We start from the raw sequence: 21157 nt of genomic DNA on the forward strand, positions 1-21157 counted from the left end.
TACTTATGAAACATATTCCTCAATACTCCTTTACTGTAATTTCCAAACTTAAAACTAATAAAGGTTACAGGGAATCGCAAATATTGCTTGCTTTTTCGAATGGGCCACGGAACCTTCCCCATTACATCAAAGTGCTGGTCCTATTACTGTGACTTTACCGACTTTGGAGTTTTGACACTGGACACTGCTCCTATTACTAACTCTGTACGAAACTTACTATAATTTTAGACACTCGCAGAGAAATTGTGAACTAACATTCCTCCCGCATGTCATCCGCGTCGTCTAACGCCTTATGGACTTCCACTCTGCATGGACCATAAGCCTTGCAGCAAGCAAGAAAATATACAAAATTAGCCATGTTTAAAGCAGAGAGAAGCCAGAAGTAGTGATCATAATGACCCTTGTTGATATTGCTTGGAATCCACCCCTGCTTTCCTCTACTTCTTGTAATACCATCGACTGAATTCATTATCAAGCTCGCTACCAAGCTTGCCGCTGACAATCCCACTCCGAGAAGGGCGGAGGCTATGCTGGACATGCTTTTAGGCAGCTCGGAGTAGTAGAATTCCGTCTGCCCAATCATGTTGAACGCCATGGCCAAGCCGCTGAGCACGAGGTAAGGTAGTAGCCACATGGCCGACATTTGCACCACGGTTCGCGGGTCATCTGAAAGTCCTTCATCAATTGCAATACGGCGGCGAACCGTCTCTGTGATTGCCCATGCCGCCATTGATGCAGTAGAGAAAAGCAGTCCTATCCCCATCCTCTGCTTCAAGCTTAGTTGACACGGCTTCCCTTTGATTTTTGATGCTAGAGGGAGAAGGATACGATCATAGAAACCGACCCATAATGTCAGAGTGATAATCGTAAATATGCAGAAGGAAGCAGCTGGGATTTCAAAGTTGCGACTAACGTGTCGGTCCATGGAGCTTGCCTGGAGTACTGGAAATGAACTTTGGCTGAGGGTCACACCAATCATTATTCCAGTAGACCATAAAGGAATTACCTTGATCAATGCTTTTAACTCCTCTACTTGATCGACTGTACAAAGACTCCATGGATCCGAGGCTCTTCCATCTGGAGTCAAGTCTTGTTCAGGATGTTTGATTATACAAGCTTTGTTCAAACACCTAGGCCGAAAATAAAATTTAAGAAAATGCAAGTAAGAATTCTAATTTTCAGTAGCACCTGAAAGCAATTGATACCTTAAATTTTCACTTGGCACGAGACGCACGGATCCTTCTCTGTGGTGGTACCTTTCTTCCGCAGCCTGAGGTGATGATAACTTTATATGTCGATTCTTATACGAGGCAACAAGGACTTGAATTAATCCAGAAAGCAAGCTTGTGTTAGCTTTTGACTTGACATAAAAGGGAGAAGCCAGAAAAAAGCAAAGAGCTGATAACAACATTATTGCGGCAGGAATTCCAAACCCCACCTTCCAGCCCAAGTTATCTTGAATATAAACAATAAAAGTCACGGCAACCATAGATGACGCCGAGACCGAAACATAATACCAGCTGAAGTAACTCTTTAAGGCACCTTCACTTTTACTTTTGATGCCATCTCCCTTTTCCAACTGATCAGCACCAAAGGCTAAAGAGGATGACCGTATGCCACCACCTCCAAGCGACATGAGACCAAAAGCCAAATACAACAGCATCAATTGAGACCCTGTAGCGGATTCACAACTATCTCTTAGTGTGTAGTCACAAGCTAGAGGCCTGGCGTGGGGGAAGATTGTCGTCAGCCACAACAGAACCATCCCCTGTTAATCAATCATTTAGTCCTTTCATCTCTATTTAAATAGAGGGTTAAATTTCTTAACATGCACTATGATTAATCAAGTCAAATATTTTAAAAATAATACCAAATCCCTGATACTGCAGGGCCTTCAGGAGTCTAGTGGTTACCGGCGGCAGAGTAATTTATATTTTACAGCTTCCATAAAAAAGAACTATTGCGAAATGTTAATTAAGATTAACAACTAAGTTTAATTTAAACTTGATAGCTACTTGATGCAAAATATAAATTACAATAAACATAAATTTTATCACCTATTGAGGAAAAGGACATTGAGGTCGTCAGTACGCCTAGATATGATGAAACTTGGGAAACAAAGCCAAAAAAAAGGCAAAAGGTTTAGTCCACGCAATACGAAAAACGGAAAAAGTACCTAAGGGCTGATTTTTTTTTTATTATTTACAAATAGATTATACAATTAGGACATTCGCATGTATTCTTCTAAAGCGCTGCTTAAATTCTTTAAACCTTCTCAAATATTTAGGGATGTCAATGGGGAGGGGAGGGGAGGGGACCAATCTCGCCGTACCCATCCCTAATATTTTGCGTATGTCCCCGTCCCCTCTCTGTTCCCGTCAAAATTACTAGAGAGAATTCACATCTCCTCCCTGAATAATAACAGGAGATCTCCGAGGGTCCCCGATCCCCAAATAATTAATACATTTTTTTTTTCGATTTTGAGTTAATCATATTAAAATAAAAAATTCAAATAAAAGTAAAGTTCGAAATATATCTTACATTAATATCCATTACAAAAGTCACATACATTAAATTAGTAAGTAACGCAACATGCAAGGGATACAAACTTTTTTTACAAACTATCATGAACAAATTAATAGTCTAATACAAAATTGTTACAAATAAAATCAAATTTAGATTCAAAATTAATTTTTTTAATGGTGGCGTGGATACTTTATAAATGTGGACTATTCCCTTTACAGCACAATAGTTAAGTCGGAGCAAATCAAGAGCAAATATTAGATTATATTAGATATTAAAATTGTGATTCGCTGTGGGCAATTATAACACCTAAAAATAAATAAAAAATAGATTTAAATTTAAAATATTTAATGAATATTAAAATTAAAACAAAATTTTTGGTCTAATAGAATGTACCTGGTCTTTTTAATAATTTAGGACTTTAATTAGTTAATTAGGCCCAAAAGTTCAATAATATAAATATTTTGATATTTGTTATTTTTACCAATATTTATAATTTTATAATTCAAATTTTATTATTTATTTACTAGTAATTTTAAAAAATTAAAATTAAAATGGGGAAGTGGGTATGGCATGGGGATTCCACCTCATCCCCGTCTCCTCCCCGAATAAGAAATTGGGTATGAAATTATCCCCATACCCTCCCCTAATCGAGAAAATCTCCGAGAGTACCCGTCCTCGTAGGGATTTTTGCCATCCCTATAAATGTTTGAGAGTTGTCTACTCTACTCATATTTCGTGAGGGATAGACTAACTTCACTCAATTATTTGATAATTAAGGAAGAATTGAAATTAACCTCCATAATACTTTTATGAATGTTCGAGCTCTTACACTTAACATTGTAAGTGCAAGAGTTCTTCCATTGGGCTAAAGGCCCATTCGTCCTCAATCCTAAGGGATGATTAAATTCACAACAATCGCCACCAAAATGAAAACGAAAGCGTAAGCGTAGATGTGAACGTGGCAGTGAAAGATTACCAAAAGGCAAGTGATGCAACCGAAACCGATCATCGCATACCGGCCCACATAGGAATCGGCGAGAAAGGCCCCAAGAATCGGCAGAAAATTTGAAGCAGCTGACCAAAAGAAGAGTACGTTCGTACCTTCTGTTATTTTCATGTTATATTCTCTGCACAGATACAGTATCATGTTTGGCATAAACCCAGTACTCGCCATCCTCTCAAATGCTTCATTTGCTGTCCACCAAAAATAAAGCAAATAAAATATATTACACACAATTGATCAAAAGGGTAACAACATCAACATGCATGCATGTAGTAGACATATTAACAGAAAAAGCACAAGATTTTTTTTTTTTTTTTGGGGGGGGTCAAGTGAATAACTTACCAATGATGAAAGGCAAGGTTCTGATGCCACCCTTTGGGTTTTTGTTGATCAAGAGTGGCTCTGTGATCATTTTCTTTTCTTCTGAACATGCTTCCATTTTGATTCTTTGTTGCTGTTTACTTGCTTAGTCTTCTGTTTCTTTGTGCTTTTGGAGACTAATCTATTATCTATGTAAGGAGATTTTACACGTAGCAGATATAGTGTAGTAGCACCCACCGAAAGTGAGAAATGCTAACATGCATGTGGAGAGCACTGATACGATAGAAAGTGGAAGAACATCAACGACGCTACCAATTAACTAGATAATTTGTTTTCTTTTTCTTTCTTTTGAGAGGTACTAATTTAATTAAATAATTAAGATGCTGCGTATGGGGGAAAAAATCTCATAATAACAATTGTTTATGAAAGGAATAGCCAATAATCTGTGATTAGTTAATGAAAGTGGGATATTGTGTTGAATTCTTTAACCGTCCGATGTGACTTCCACTTTATGGGCAGTTGGAAGTTACGCCTAGTCAAAAGAAAGAAGTGGGAAACTAAAAAAATAAATATATAAATAAACAAGTGGAATAACTTAGAAAATGGAGGAATAACACATAGATCCCTCTATTTGTATATTGTTTTTTTCAAAACATACTTGGTCTATTTGCGTAAAACATGTTCCCGACGCCTTCAGAAATGATAGTTAGTTAGTTATCTTTATTTAGGGCCGAATTTGAGCAGTACATTAGTAATGAAGTCATGCCCTCACTCAACCTAAAGCATAATACAACCCTCGCTTATCTTATGGTGTGAAGTTTTACAGCTTTCTCATCTTTTTGTATAAAAATTATTAGCTTAAGATTGTATAAAAAAATTTTAACTTCAACGTAAAAATAGTCTCTAAAATTTTAATATTACAAACTATTATTCTATTTAATATTATAAAGATCCCAAGTAAATATCTACAGAATGGAAGCCTAAATTACTAAATGTATATGGAGAAGAATGAGTATAAAGAATTAATAAATTAAAGAGAAATCTTCGGAGAAAGGAGGAGCATGATATGATTTATTTGAAGAACATATTCATGAATACAGGAAGATGACCGGACTAAGGTGTGGCTGCTCATATCTTGGCTATTTTAATTTGGATTGAGGACTTATTTGATATAAAATGATAAAATGTGGCCGTTGTTTTAGAAAATAAAAAGAGAACAAGGGATTGTCTGTGCTCAACTAAACAGGAATTGCTGGAGTCGCGACACCACATCCTTTGAATTTACTAAAAGTAAAACAGTAAAAATTAAAAACAACCCAAAATGCGACACGGCACGGAGGGTCATTCTCGGAAATGCGGGCCACCTTTGCCTGGCTTTTCAACTTCTTTTTCATTGTTTCAAACTTTCGAGGCGCAGAGAGGGAGACACCAGACGCTGAACTCGCGCACTTGGTTACACGTACCACTGTCGGTAGTTTAGTACTTTTAGTACCCTTTTCAGTTAGTGCTGTGGTTGCCCTTGGGTCCCGGTCGGTGGCGTGATGACGACGTGAACGAGAAGAATCTACGCATTAAAAAATTGGTAAAGTAGAATTTCATTAAATTTATAATCGATAAAGGTGTTAATTTGATTGAATAATAATTTTTAGGGTTAATTCTGTCCTGCCCCCAAATGTTTTAACATATTCCACCGCGCACCCAAATGTTTCAACAATGTTCAATCCACACCCAAATCTGTTAATTTGACCGTTTATTCTAACGGTCAAAGGGTAATTTTGGAAGTTCATGCCCTAAATATTATTTGATAATGATAAATTAAATTTATTTGGTAAGTTAATTGATGGAATTATTATTAATTATTTTTAATTGAGAATTTTTAATGTAAATATTAATTATTGGATTAACATTTTATCTCATTTAATTCTTTTCTAATTCAAGATAAGGGGTATTTCAGACATTTCATTAATGTTCAAATAGTTCCGTTAAAAATAACGGTCAAATTAACGGAATTGGGTGTGCAGTGGAAAATGTCGAAAAGTTTGGGTACGCGGTGAAAAATATTGAAAGGTTTGGGGGTTAGGTGGAAATAACCCTAATTTTTATTGTTCTCGATTTTAGGCTTGATAAATTAATAAATTTATTGAATAAAAAATTAAAAGAATCTCAATTTTCTAATAAGCTCCAATTAATACATAAATTAATAATTAACTAATTTAAATATAAATACTATGAAACTTTTATAAAATAAGTTTCCAATGTTGCTTTCTTTTTCTAGAAATTGATTTGACTTGATTTTCATCCTTAATTTTTGTAATGCTAAAAGAAATTCCAGCATGGTGTAATCATTTTGTGACAATAAATTATTCAATGTCAGTATTGATTAAATTGTTTCTCTGCATGAGATAGTCTTTATAATAAAACAGTTATCTTCAACTTCTTCCTCTTTAATCTTTATCACTTTTCATTGCACTTCCAATCATGTGATCATTTCTCAAAATGAAAATCATATCACACAGCTTGAAAAAGTCATTACTCTAATTATATTACCTCTATACTTCATAAAAATTTCTACTTTGAACATGATATCATCTTTAAAAATTAATATGATTTATTAATTAATAATTTACTATCTATTGATATATTAATATTCATTTTTTTAAGGAAATATGAATTTCATTAAATAGACAAAGCAGTAGACAACCAGAGAGGTATAACATGTTTCCACTCACCCGAACCTAACATAGAACCCCCCACCTATTAATATTCATTAAATCAATAGATTTTTAATTTATCTAGATGGGACTACATTAAATTATAATATCACAACGTTAGTGTATGAACTCATGTATTCCATAGCTGCATTTTCTTAATTAAAGGTGAAAGAACTTTCTGAATTGAAGTGCGCATGAATGTGGCACCATATCTCATCTCCTTGTAAAACATTTTTGGATTACACCACCTTTTATTTCCTAATCTTTTTCTTTTTCTTTTTCTTTTTTTACTTTTCCTTTTCAGTCTCAGTGGCCACTGGCCAGTGCCTCTTTGATGGGCAAAAATTTGAGTTCAAACTTCCAACATATTGCAACGACGCTATTTTCATGCTATACAATTGTTTGGCATTAGAATCTCTCTTATACATAAAAGTAGAGCAGATATATATTCTTTTATATATGAATGAAAATTTAAACTATATCATAATAGAATTAATTTAGAAAATAATCTCAATATATTATTAATTATAAATGTGTATAAAAAATTATATTCTTTTATATACATAAATTTTATTTAATGTTACGTTCAATTCATTCTTTTATATTCTTATAATAGTTAAATAATAAGATTTATAAAATATATATGACTTTCATAATATTTTTTAAAATAAATTTACTAAATATTTAATTAATAATCTTCACAATGCATTACCAACTACCCTAAGACTTAAGGGAGAGAATCAGGCATAAAGACAATCAAGATCGATTCGTCGTTGACGTTTGTTGATAAATATGTAAGTTTAAATTAACATATAACATAATATAATCTTTTATTCATATAATCATCAAATATTCTTTTAAATTACATTGAAAATCAACGATGACAATTTCTCTTAACTTAAGAAATTCAGCAAAGGTTCCTTCCGATGAGAGCAAGCTCCTTATACAACGATCTGTTATTACTGTTGTTATAATTATCATAACCCATAAGAATGTCATAGGCTTGCCGTCTTTTTGTATTGGAAAGAACCTCCCAAGCTTCATTAATAAGCAAATTTGCAGTCTCAGCAGCGACAGAAGAACATTCATCAGGATGAAACAACTGTGCCAAGCCCTCATAACTCTGCCTGATTTCGTCCTCTCCGGCTTTATGATCTTTGATACCCAGAACCAAATACCAGCTTTTGGTTTGCACTGCGACTTTGTGCACCATGTACGAGCTTAAGTAGTTATCGAGGCCCGGAAGATTAGGGTTCTTAAGCCGTGCTGTTTTAATGGCGTAGAGTGCGGCATCAATGTTTTTGTTTATGAATAACTCCTCTGCCATGTCTCTGCAGGCTTCAGCTTCCATATTTATGAGCTTCGGGAATAGAGCCTCTGCGGCTACTGGATTGCACAACGGAGGAGGCATTGTTGAATTGAAAAACAGAGCCAGAAACAGAGAATGTAATGTTACTTTGTTGTGTAAGTGCTAAAATAGGATAGCTTTATCATGCAGAACAAGGATTCCTTTTTGGCATTTTTTTTAGTCTTTCCTAATAAAATAAGTAATCAAGATTGAAAATTAAATGTTGATATTGACAATCAACTAACTTTGTTTTTCACTTTATTTACAATTAAACTATTTTTTGTTACTAGATTTAAAAAGATTAAAAGAAGAAAACAATATGAAAGAATTTTAATCCTATTACAAATGTAGAGGCTTAATCCGACAAGACAACGTTTTTGGTTGGTGGGTTTGCAAGGTTTTGTGTTACTCCTTAATTGCCTAGGGGCGGGTAAAATTCTTGGATTCTTTTACCGAATTAAATAAGAAAGAGTGCGTAGAAATTAAGAAACGAACCACTAATAAGATTCTCAGAATCGGATTCGCCAAAGGGATGGCAATATATATAAAGATTCGCGGTTAAAGGATAGTTGATTATTTGACCTTCAACACTTTTCTCAATTTACGGCAAATTCGTGTAAAGAAACTATAAACTTTTTTCGGACCCTATGCTTTAGTAAAATACAAATTTAGAGTCATGTTCAGGGCCCCATCTTAGCATTTTCACTGGATGCAACTTTCAAGAACGACAATGTATATGGGTTGAAGTTTGTGTACATTATGCTCGATAAAAGCAGCGAGAGAAGTTCCAATAAAATAATAGTAGAAGGAAAAAAATACTTCGAATTTTCATGTTTGAATTCCAATTCAAATGACATTTTCGTTCATTTAGAATCTGAGTTCTTCTGCTTATGAGAACAAAGAATTTGAATTAAACCCATTATATTTATTTATTTTTTTTCCCTTGCTTTGTGCTCAAAGAGATATATTCACAATTGACTAAAATTGTTGACTCCACCATTCAACAATAGTAAAATAAAATACTATTATCAAACAATAGAAAAACGAAGATTAGTAAAAGGTAAGGGTAATCATTAATTAAATTGTTCCTGAAGGTTCAAACCATTTGAAAACCTCAGGAATATTTGTTGCCCACAATCGAAATATGGTCAGATAACTTCATGTATCACTTGGGTGAGTTTTTATTTATGCTTGCGTCATACACATATAATCATTTAAGATAAAACATATGCCTTTTGTTGAATTCTCAATGTCATGTTTGCCTAAAAATAAGATTGTAGATTAAGGACCGTTTGGGAGAGTTTTAAGGAGATTTAAAAGTAATTTTAAAAGATAAAAGTTAATTTTAGTATTCGATAATTTTTTTAAGAAATTACTTTGGTAAAATCACCCCATTCTCTACAACGAATTTTGGAAAACATGGAAAAAATAATTTTTAAATTCGACTTTGAGAATCAATTTTATACTTAATACAATTTCATATATATCCTTATATAAATTATACAAATTCAAAATTATCTTTATTAATTAAAAAATAAAATTGTTAAATTTAAAGGAATTATTATTATAATTACCAATTATATTGAGATGGCAAAATAAAAAATAAAATTAATAATATAAAATATTTATCTTAGTTATCAATTATTATATATACATATTTGTATGTTTATATATGTTAAATAAAATTTATGTTCAACTCAATCATTTACGTTTATACAACAGTTTGTCACCGGAATTCCCCGCAGCTTGACTGGAATTCCTTCTCACGACCAAAACCTTCTTCGTCTTATGAGGGACACTCGATGGCAATGAGGACGACGCCGACGACGCAACAACGCTCGATGTGTTTCCCCTAAACCTTTCTACCAATGTAGGCTTAGGCTTAGGCTTATCATCATTATTATCTTCAGGATCTTGATTTTCCAATTTGACAACAACGTTCATTTCAGGATCTTGATTCTCGGCATGAATCTGAACAGTTTTATCAAAACCCATCAACAAATCATAAGCCTCCCTTTTTTTCGGATTTGACAACACTTGACACGCTTCGTTAATTAACTTATTAGCAGTATCTGCCCCGACGGACGAACACCAATCCAGCTTAAACAACTAAACCAGAGCCTCATAACGTTTCTTGATCATGTCGACTCCAACGCAGTGGTTTTGTTGGGAAAATATGCACTTTAAAAGCATATGTGTTTATTTAATTGTAATAAATAATTTTTCTGATTAATAAAATAAATTAGGTATTTTATTCAAGTATGTTAATTGCATTAATATTTTGAGTAAAGTCCATTTGATCATATTATATGTATTTATGTGATCATCATGTGGATTTACAGAAGACATAAATACAAGTTATCTTATGATTAAATAAATTAGTTCGCAGTTGATAAATAAAGTTGGACATTTTATTTAGATATAAACTCTAATGAATTTATTGAACGATTTGTCTTAATTATGTATGAATTTATTGATATAGTACGACTACATTGAACAAGATCACATATGAGATTTAATTAATTTTGTAATAACTGTCATACTTATTAAATCTCATAGGCATTGATTTTACTGTAATCTTAATCTTGAGTTAATTATGATTACATGGTTGTAATTATTATTCCATTTGAGTTACCAATTGGTACGACACATACTTGTAGTCAAGATTACCCAGTATCTTGATGGAAACAATTATGAGTATTGGAGTTATAGATTAACAATATAGAATTTGTACAACACGTCTCTTGATGGGTTTCCGACACTTGATCATAGAACTCTCTGACCAGAGTGTGTCAACACATTTAGTATGTTGAAAATGATCATTAGAGAAAACCAGATGTGATTGAGATATTGATTTAATTAATGATGTGGTACTAATGATTGTGCAATAAAGAAATCAATGTGACTTAAGATGAATTATTATTCGAACATACAATTGTGAAGGTCAGTTCCAATTTTATAGTAGAGTAGAGTTGGAATTACATTATTAGACTTATTTAATTACAGGCTTAATTATTATAGCCATTATTGTATGTTCCCAAATGATCCCCAGGTTAGCTCATTTAATTGGCTGCACCACTATATGATTAATAAGCAAGATAACTAGCTATTTAGGTCAAAAGCCTAAACATATCATTTAGTGGGAGGTTACATTTAATATGCTTGTGTGTAAGTGGTCTTATGTTATTTATAAGGTGGGCCTCCGATAGAAAAAGTAAGTAACGTGACTTTTGATTTTTATTATTTGGAATCTAAGGTTCTCATTAAAGGAAGATATAAAAAAACTTATTTTCTCTAAATAAAAAAGAAAGAAAGATGCCACATTATACAGATCAGAGAAAAAGATTTTTTCTCTCTAATTTTGAGAGAAAAATTTTCTCCTGCTAGTTGCTTTTAATGATGATAAAAGCGGCCACATTTCAAGTGCATATCAAACCTGAATCATTACTTAGAAGATTATTTAGTCATAACCTAGAAGATTATTTAGTGGCAGATCGTGATTTAACAAGAGTTGTGGTAACGAATCGTGGTCTGCGAATATAAATCACTTCAGCAGAAAAAACAAAGATTGTTTATCTTTTCAGATTTTTAAGATATAATTTTTAAATTACGAATTCTTATATATTGAATAAAATTGATTCTAAAAAAAAATTAATTAAAAAAACTGATTTTACCCCAACAGGGCTCTGATCCGGAGCACCGCGTACCAACTCTTCTTCGCCGCTAGCTTGTGCACCACGTAACAAGCGAAGTGGCTGTTCAGCCCCTGATGGTTTGGGTTCTTCATCCGCAGTCTGTCCACGACGCAGAGGGCGGAATCGATTTTTTCTTCTTTGAATAATTCTTTTGCCATGCGTTTGCTGGCTTCCGCTTCCTTGTCTGCCAACTTGGAAAACAGAGCCTCCCTGGCTTCTGGATTGTTAAATGGGGAAGAAGACAGAGACGCAGACGACGACATCTGTAACAGCCTCCATCGGACGCGTGGTAGATTTATTTGAAGGCTGAAAAAAGAGAGGAGATTTTTTTTTTCTCTTTTCAGTAGCAATCTCATGTTTATTATTATTATTATTATTATTATTATTTTCTTAATTAATTGCAATCAAGAATAAAAATCAAGTTAATTTGATGTTTATAAAGAAAAGAAAATGGGGAGGGGGAGCTGGAACGCAAATTTACTTATGAAACATATTCCTCAATAGTCGTTTACTGTAATTTTCAAACTTAAAACTAATAAAGGTTACAAGGGAATCTCATGAGATAAAAGGTCGGTGCTGAATCCCACTAACTATTGCTTTCTCGAATCTTGTATTTTTAAGGGGCCACGGAACCTTCCCCATTACATCAAAGTGCTGGCCCTATTACTGTAACTTACCGACTATGGAGTTTTGACACTGGACACTGCTCCTATTACTAACTCTGTACGAAACTTACTATAATTTTAGACACTCGCAGAGAAATTGTGAACTAACATTCCTCCCGCATGTCATCCGCGTCGTCTAACGCCTTATGGACTTCCACTCTGCATGGACCATAAGCCTTGCAGCAAGCAAGAAAATATACAAAATTAGCCATGTTTAAAGCAGAGAGAAGCCAGAAGTAGTGATCATAATGACCCTTGTTGATATTGCTTGGAATCCACCCCTGCTTTCCTCTACTTCTTGTAATACCATCGACTGAATTCATTATCAAGCTCGCTACCAAGCTTGCCGCTGACAACCCCACTCCGAGAAGGGCGGAGGCTATGCTGGACATGCTTTTAGGCAGCTCGGAGTAGTAGAATTCCGTCTGCCCAATCATGTTGAACGCCATGGCCAAGCCGCTGAGCACAAGGTAAGGTAGTAGCCACATGGCCGACATTTGCACCACGGCTCGCGGGTCATCTGAAAGTCCTTCATCAATTGCAATACGGCGGCGAACCGTCTCTGTGATTGCCCATGCCGCCATTGATGCAGTAGAGAAAAGCAGTCCTATCCCCATCCTCTGCTTCAAGCTTAGTTGACACGGCTTCCCTTTGATTTTTGATGCTAGAGGGAGAAGGATACGATCATAGAAACCGACCCATAATGTCAGAGTGATAATCGTAAATATGCAGAAGGAAGCAGCTGGGATTTCAAAGTTGCGACTAACGTGTCGGTCCATGGAGCTTGCCTGGAGTACTGGAAATGAACTTTGGCTGAGGGTCACACCAATCATTATTCCAGTAGACCATAAAGGAATTACCTTGATCAATGCTTTTAACTCCTCTACTTGATCGACTGTACAAAGACTCCATGGATCCGAGGCTCTTCCATCTGGAGTCAAGTCTTGTTCAGGATGTTTGATTATACAAGCTTTGTTCAAACACCTAGACCGAAAATAAAATTTAAGAAAATGCAAGTAAGAATTCTAATTTTCAGTAGCACCTGAAAGCAATTGATACCTTAAATTTTCACTTGGCACGAGACGCACGGATCCTTCTCTGTGATGGTACCTTTCTTCTGCAGCCTGAGGTGATGGTAACTTTATATGTCGATTCTTATACGAGGCAACAAGGACTTGAATTAATCCAGAAAGCAAGCTTGTGTTAGCTTTTGACTTGACATAAAAGGGAGAAGCCAGAAAAAAACAAAGAGCTGATAACAACATTATTGCGGCAGGAATTCCAAACCCCACCTTCCAGCCCAAGTTATCTTGAATATAAACAATAAAAGTCACGGCAACCATAGATGACGCCGAGACAGAAACATAATACCAACTGAAGTAACTCTTTAAGGCACCTTCACTTTTACTTTTGATGCCATCTCCCTTTTCCAACTGATCAGCACCAAAGGCTAAAGAGGATGACCGTATGCCACCACCTCCAAGCGACATGAGACCAAAAGCCAAATACAACAGCATCAATTGAGACCCTGTAGCGGATTCACAACTATCTCTTAGTGGGTAGTCACAAGCTAGAGGCCTTGCGTGGGGAAAGATTGTCGTCAGCCACAACAGAACCATCCCCTGTTAATCAATCATTTAGTCCTTTCATCTCTATTTAAATAGAAGGTTAAATTTCTTAACATGCACTATGATTAATCAGGTCAAATATTTTAAAAATAATACCAAATCCTTGATACTGCAGGGCCTTTAGGAGTCTAGTGGTTACCAGCGGCAGAGTAATTTATATTTTACAGCTTCCATAAAAAAGAACTATTGCGAAATGTTAATTAAGATTAGCAACTAAATATAATTTAAACTTGATAGCTACTTGATGCAAAATATAAATTACAATAAACATAAATTTTATCACCTATTGAGGAAAAGGACATTTAGGTGGTCGAAGCAACAAAAAAGGCAAAAGGTCTAGTCCACGCAATTTGAAAAAGTACCTAAAGCCTGATTAAATTCACAAGAAGCGCCACCAAAATGAAAATCGTAGATGTGAACGTGGAAGTGAAAGATTACCAAAAGGCAAGTGATGCAACCGAAACCGATCATCGCATACCGGCCCACATACGAATCGGCGAGAAAGGCCCCAAGAATCGGCAGAAAATTCGAAGCAGCTGACCAAAAGAAGAGTACGTTCGTACCTTCTGTTATTTTCATGTTATATTCTCTGCACAGATACAGTATCATGTTTGGCATAAACCCAGTACTCGCCATCCTCTCAAATGCTTCATTTGCTGTCCACCAAAAATAAAGCAAATAAAATATAATACACACAGTTTATCAAAAGGGTAACAACATCAACATGCATGCATGTAGTATACATATTAAAAGAAAAAGCACAAGAATTTTTTTTTTTTTTGGGGGGGGGGGGGGAGAATGAATAACTTACCTATGATGAAAGGCAAGGTTCTGATGCCACCCTTTGGGTTTTTGTTGATCAAGAGTGGCTCTGTGATCATTTTCTTTTCTTCTGAACATGTTTCCATTTTGATTCTTTGTTGCTGTTTGCTTGCTTAGTCTTCTGTTTCTTTGTGCTTACGGAGACTAATCTATTATCTATGTAAGGAGATTTTACACGTAGTAGATATAGTGTAGTGGCACCCACCGAAAGTGAGAAATGCTAACATGCATCTGCAGAGCACTGATACGATAGAAAGTGGAAGAACATCAACGACGCTACCAATTAACTAGATAATTTGTTTTCTTTTTCTTTCTTTTGAGAGGTACTAATTTAATTAAATAATTAAGATGCTGCGTATGGGGGAAAAAATCTCATAATAACAACTGTTTATGAAAGGAATAGCCAATAATCTGTGATTAGTTAATGAAAGTGGGATATTGTGTTGAATTCTTTAACCGTCCGATGTGACTTCCACTTTATGGGAAGTTGGAAGTTACAGCTAGTCAAAAGAAAGAAGTGGGAAATTAAATAAATAAATAAACAAGTGGAATAACTTAGAAAATGGCGGAATAACACATAGATCCCTCTATTTGTATATTGTTTCATTCAAAATATACTTGGTTTATTTGAGTAAAACAGGTTTGCGACACCTTCAGAAATGATAATTACCCTTATTTAGGGCCGAATTTGAGCAGTACATTAGTAATGAAGTCATGTCATCACTTAACCTAAAGCATAATATAGCCCTCAGTTATTTTATGGTGTAAAATTTTGCAGCTCTCTCATCTTTTTGTATAAAAATTATTCGCATAAAATTGTATAAAAAATTTTTAACCTCAACATAAAAATAGTCTCTAAAATTTTAATATTACAAACTATTATTCTATTTAATATTATAAAGATGCCAAGTAAATATCTACATAAGATAAGCCTAAATTACTATATATATATGGGGAAGAATGAGTATAAAAAATTAATAAATTAAAGGAAAATCTTCGGAGAAAGGAGGAGTATGATATGATTTATTTGAAGAACATGTTCATGAATACCGGAAGATGAGCGGACTAAGGTGTGGCTGCTCATATCTTGGCAATTTTAATTGGGATTTAGGACTTGTTTGATATAAAATGATAAAATATGGTCGTTGTTTTAGAAAATGAAAAGAGAACAAGGGATACAGACGTTTTATCTATGCTCAACTAAACAGGAGTTGCTGGAGTCGCGACACCACATCCTTTGAATTTACTAAAAGTAAAACAGTAAAAATTAAAAACAACCCAAAATGCAACACGGCACGGAGGGTCATTCTCGGAAATGCGGGCCACCTTTACCTCGCTTTTCAAGTTCTTTTTCATTGTTTCAAACTTTCGAGGTGCAGAGAGGGAGACACCACACGCTGAACTCGCGCACTTGGTTACACGTACCCGTGTCGGTAGTTTAGCTCCCTTTCCAGTTAGTGCTGTGGTTGCCCTTGGCACCGTGGGTCCCGGTCGGTGGCGTGATGACGACGTGAACGAGAAGAATCTACGCATTAAAAAATTGGTAAAGTAGAATTTCATTAAATTTGTAATCGATAAAGGTGTTAATTTGATTGAATAATAATTTTTATTGTTCTCGATTTTAGGCTTGATAAGTTAATAAATAAATTAATTAATTAATTAAAATTTTAAAAGAATCTCAATTTTTTAATAAGCTCCAATTAATACATAAATTAATAATTAATTAACTTAAATCTAAATACATATGATTTGTTTATAAATTTTTTATAAAATAAATTTTCAATGTTGCTTTCTTCTTCTTGACATTGGTTTTACTTGAACTTCATCTCTAATTTTTTATAATGCTAAAAGAAATTTCGGTATGCTGTTGCCGCCTTGTCAGGGGCGGAAGTGTTAAGTGCTGGCTAGTGGTGGGCAAAATCGAGTTCGGGTTGGGTTCGGATCAACCCGATCGGATTTCGGATTAGTCGGGTTAAATAAAAATCCATCCGAACTCCACCCGAACTTGTAACCCGACTCGATCCGATCCGAATTATGTTCGGATCGGGTTACAAAATCCAGCTTCCAATTTCTAATGCATATATATTATATACCATCACTTAATAAGTACAAAAGGTCGGCTCCCAATTTCCAAAACTCAAAAGACTTTGAGACTTAAGTCAACAACCAAAATCCAAATAGAGCTTGAATCGGGTGCAGCTTGCCGAGTGGATCTTCAATCGGACCGGGTGATGATGGAGTGGAGGATTGAAGGCGTGGATCCGGTGCTTGGTTGCAGCAGATCGGTAGATCGGGTCACGATCTTCGTGAATCAGCTTCGATTTCAGTTGGCGTCGTTCTCGGTGGCAGTTGCTGCGTGTGGTGGTTGGATTAAGCTAGCTCCATGAACTTTGTGTGTGTGTTTGACTGTTTGACTGTTTGTGTTTCATTTGTTTGGATTTGGGTGTGGGTGTGGGCCGTGTGGCTGTTGCCTGTCGGCAGTGGGATGCGAGCGACGGAGGCCGTGAATGGGTGTGGTCGTGTACACTGCTGGTCGGCAGTGGGCTAGCTGCTTGTGCTTGAGTGCTGGTTTGTGTGTGTGCTAAGTGTTAATGGCGGCAGACTTGGCTTTGTTTTTTGTGAGGGACCTGAGGGTTTGTGAATTGTGACTTTGTGTGTGTGGTGTTTGTGAAGCCGTGTGCACTGGTGTGTGACTGTAATTTTTGTCCCTTTTTATTTAGTTCATGACTCCGTCTGTGTGTAGTTCGGGTTTGGGTTTAATTTTTTTTTTTTATTTCTGTCTCAACTCGATCGGATTTTCAGATCGTATCGGGTTTCATCCGATCCGATCGTGATCCGATCAGGTTGAGACAAATTCACCCGATCGGATTTTCTTCACCACTCAATCCGATCCAAACCAAAAATTTTTTAAATCAGGTTGGATATTTTGCCTACCCCTACTGCTGGCATCCCAATATAGAAAAAAAAAAAGAAAAAAATATCAATTAGTTTGATTAAAATTACGAAAATGTCATTAATTGTTAATTACGAAAATACCATCAATTGTTAATTACAAAATATCATCCATCATTATTACTTTTCCTTTACTTCCACGGACACCATTAGAAAAAAACAAAAAAATTTCAAACCCTTCTAGATTCTTCATTCTTCATCAATTCACCGTCATTGCTTCAAAAGCCACAATTCATCATCCGTTCATATCTTCCAATTTCTTTACAATCTATACATTTTTCTATTGGTATGTTACTATACTTTTAGAACTTGCATAAATTATTCAATTTATTATTTTACATATTATTTTAATTTATTATTTTGAATGTTTAATTGGCTTTTTTTTTGGTAATTAGTTTTGTGATTTATTAGTTTGAGTTGATTTATTATTGTTATTTTTTCACTAATAATATTTTTTTTAAAATGGAAAAGATGAACAAAATTAATTGTTTAATTTATTTTAAGCATGCTAATTAAACTTGTAATTATTAATTAATTTATTAATTCTTATGTAGTTTCATGTTATAGTAATTCATATGTTATAATGTCCGTTAAATTCAAGTTAAGAAAAACTCTTCTTTCATTCTTTGCCAAAATAGATGGTGGTCAATCATCAAATGAAACAAGTTCTCCGTGCAATATTGATGCCTCAAGTTCTCTTAAATCTCAAAGAGCTGAATTTGAGAAAGTTGACATTCCATCTACTATTGACACCCCATATTTAGAACGTGATCCCAGATTACGCATCTCAATTAAAACTTATCCTATTGATAAACGTTAAAATGTGTGGATGGCATATATAAATATTGGATCATTCCAACTCGAACTACAAAAGTACCCATCAACTAAACATGGTATACAAAATCGTTGATTTTAATTTTCTTGGTTCTCAAAATTTCCTTATCTTGAGTATTCCTTATCAAAAGATAAAACATTTTGTTTTCCATACTTTCTTTTTTATGATACATCAACTAAGTATGATGCATTCATTGTTGATGGTTGTCAAAATTGGAAATATTTTTCTTGTGACAAAAAAATGTTTTTTTGCACTGCATGAAGGGAGTCATGGTTCTTTTCACAATGTTGCCATGGAAAAAAGGAGTAAGGATCCATTTAAACATATTGATAAAAGAATAAATGCACAATCTTCACAACAAGTTTTAGAGAATAGGTTGCAGCTAAAACCCTCAATAGTAGCTACCAAGTGGTTAGCAAAACAAGCTTGTACTTTTAGAGGCTTTTAGAGGTCATGATGAGTCAATTTATTATCTTAATCGTGGAAATCTTATTGAATTAATCAAGTTATTAGCAACAATGAATGAGAAAATTAATAAAGTTGTGTTAGAAAATGCTCCTGAAAATGCCCAATACATATCACTTAATGTTCAAAAAGAGTTATTGAAAATCTTGCTAATAAAGTGTGATACAAGATTCGGAAGGAAATTGCAGATACTATTGATTCAAAATCCATAATTGATGAATTCTATTGTTTGAAGTCGCGAAAAGTACAATTTTAGTTATATTTTTGTTTTCAATTACATTTTTATTTTCTATTTTTATATAATTATTTTGTTTAAATTAATTATTATTTGGTGTAATATTTCTGATGTCCTCATCTTATTATGTGTATTTTATTTTTTTTATAAAATTTTATGATCACTTTACAATATAACTTTTTTTTAAATATATCCTAGGGTACTTTAAAATCTTGAATCTGCCTTGTGCCTTGCAACAAGAAAGTATTTAATGTCACTATTAATTAAAGTGTTTCTTTGGGTGAGATGGTCTTGATGGTGAAACTATTACCTTAAACTTCTTCCTCTTTAATCTTTATTGTTTTTCATTATACTTTCAATCATTTGATCGTCACTCAAGTGAAAATCATATCACTAAGTTTGAAAGAATCATTACACTAATTATATTACATTTATACATCATGAAAATTATAACCACAAATTTTTGTACAAATTTATTTTGTACAAACTGATGTGGCATTAAATCATTGGTTAAATTAAATATCTCTTGGCCACATGATTTATTTATATTATTTTATATTTTCATTCAATAAATGAATTAATGCTATATCAGTTTGTACAAGATAAGTTTGTATAAAAATTTGTGGCTGTATCATCACTCTAAAAATTTATGTTCTAAACATAATATTATCTTCATAGATTAATATTATTAATTAATTAATTAATTATTATCTATCAATATATTAATATTCGTTAAATCAATAGATTTTTTAATTTATCTGGATGGTACTATATTAAATTATAATACCACGACATTAGTGTATACATTCATATATTCCATTACTGCATGTTCTTAATTAAAGGTGAAAGAACTTTCTGAATTGAAGTGCGCATAATTTCTTTTGCCTTTTATCACACTCACACACACATATATATATGCACAGCACATGCATGAATGTAGCACCATATCTCATCTCCTTGTAAAACATTTTTGGATTACACCACCTTTTATTTCCTAATCTTTATCTTTCTTTTTTTTTGTTTGACTTTTCCTTTTCAGTCGCAGTGGCCAGTGCCATTTTGATGGGCAAATTTGAGTTCAAACTTCCAACACATTGCAACGACACTATTTTCATGCTATACAATTGTTTGGCATTAGAATCTCTCCTTTTTCTTTTTTTTTGAAATGGAATTTCATTAAAAACATAAAAGCATTACAAATAGTTTAATAAGCACAGAGGTGGAACACGACTCAACTCTGCAGGACCTGACATAAAATCTTATGCTCTAGCAACAAAATGGGCAACAGAGTTCACAGATCGGTGCACAAACGAGAAATGAACTTCTCCTAAAGACATGGCTAGGGATCAACACTCCTCAATGATAAGTCCAAAACTATTAGGGTTGGAAAAATTCTCAGTTAGAGCTTGAAAAACTTGAAGGTTGTCTATTTCGATAATGACACTTGGCAACTGCAGTCTTTAGAATCTCTCTTATACATAAAAGTAGAGCAGATATATATTCTTTTATATATGAATGAAAATTTAAACTATGTCATAATAGAATTAATTTAGAAGATAATCTCAATATATTCTTAATCATAAATGTGTAAAAAAAATTATATTCTTTTATATACATAAATTTTATTCAATGTTACGTTCAATTCATTTTTTTATATTTTTATAATAGTTTAATAATAAAATTTATGAAATATATATGACTTTCATAATACTTTTAAAAATAAATTTACTAAATATTTAATTAATAATCTGCACAATGCATTACCAACTAGCCTAAGACTTAAGAAGAGAATCAGGCATAAAGACAATCAAGATTGATTCATCATTGGCGCTTGTTGATCAATATGCAAGTTTAACTTAACATATAACATAACATAATCTTTTATTCATATAATCATCGAATTTTCTTTTGAATTACGTTGAAAATCAACGATGACAATTTCTCTTAACTT

The 21157-nt window shown here is 33.8% G+C and overlaps 3 protein-coding genes across 10 annotated transcripts in view; 1 reads left to right on the forward strand and 2 right to left on the reverse strand.

Moving 5' to 3' along the window:
• LOC102629126 (protein NRT1/ PTR FAMILY 1.2-like) lies at positions 1 to 4134 on the reverse strand. The gene is made up of 4 exons (XM_052431857.1): positions 3872 to 4134; positions 3503 to 3720; positions 1206 to 1768; positions 1 to 1130 (listed from the first exon to the last, which is right to left on the reverse strand). The coding sequence occupies exons 1-4, from the start codon at positions 3966 to 3968 to the stop codon at positions 251 to 253; spliced, it is 1758 nt and encodes a 585-aa protein (XP_052287817.1). The 5' UTR covers positions 3969 to 4134; the 3' UTR covers positions 1 to 250.
• Positions 3469 to 21157, forward strand: part of LOC127899080 (uncharacterized) — an 18313-nt gene continuing 624 nt past the window's right edge. The window contains exons 1-2 of one of the 3 annotated variants that reach the window (XR_008050897.1): positions 3469 to 3615; positions 7899 to 8123. Coding sequence is in view for 1 of the 3 variants with exons in the window: in XM_052431858.1 (XP_052287818.1) it covers positions 7442 to 7477 (36 nt within the window). In the remaining 2 variants the exon portion in view is untranslated. Of the gene's footprint in view, positions 3616 to 7293; positions 7478 to 7623; positions 7775 to 7898; positions 8124 to 21157 lie in introns of those variants that run through there. The other 2 variants (XR_008050896.1, XM_052431858.1) reach the window with 2 other exon arrangements.
• Positions 12111 to 21157, reverse strand: part of LOC102610772 (protein NRT1/ PTR FAMILY 1.2-like) — a 16365-nt gene continuing 7318 nt past the window's right edge. For 3 of the 6 annotated variants that reach the window (XM_052431855.1, XM_052431856.1, XM_052431853.1), the window contains 2 exons: positions 13329 to 13561; positions 12111 to 13253 (listed from right to left, as the gene is read on the reverse strand). In XM_052431855.1, the coding sequence (XP_052287815.1) occupies positions 12374 to 13253; positions 13329 to 13561 (1113 nt within the window). In that variant the 3' untranslated portion in view covers positions 12111 to 12373. Of the gene's footprint in view, positions 13254 to 13328; positions 13892 to 14259; positions 14554 to 14708; positions 15011 to 21157 lie in introns of those variants that run through there. The other 3 variants (XM_052431850.1, XM_052431851.1, XM_052431854.1) reach the window with 3 other exon arrangements.

Source organism: Citrus sinensis, chromosome 8 (genome assembly GCF_022201045.2).
Source record: "Citrus sinensis cultivar Valencia sweet orange chromosome 8, DVS_A1.0, whole genome shotgun sequence".
Classification (NCBI taxonomy): domain Eukaryota; kingdom Viridiplantae; phylum Streptophyta; class Magnoliopsida; order Sapindales; family Rutaceae; genus Citrus; species Citrus sinensis.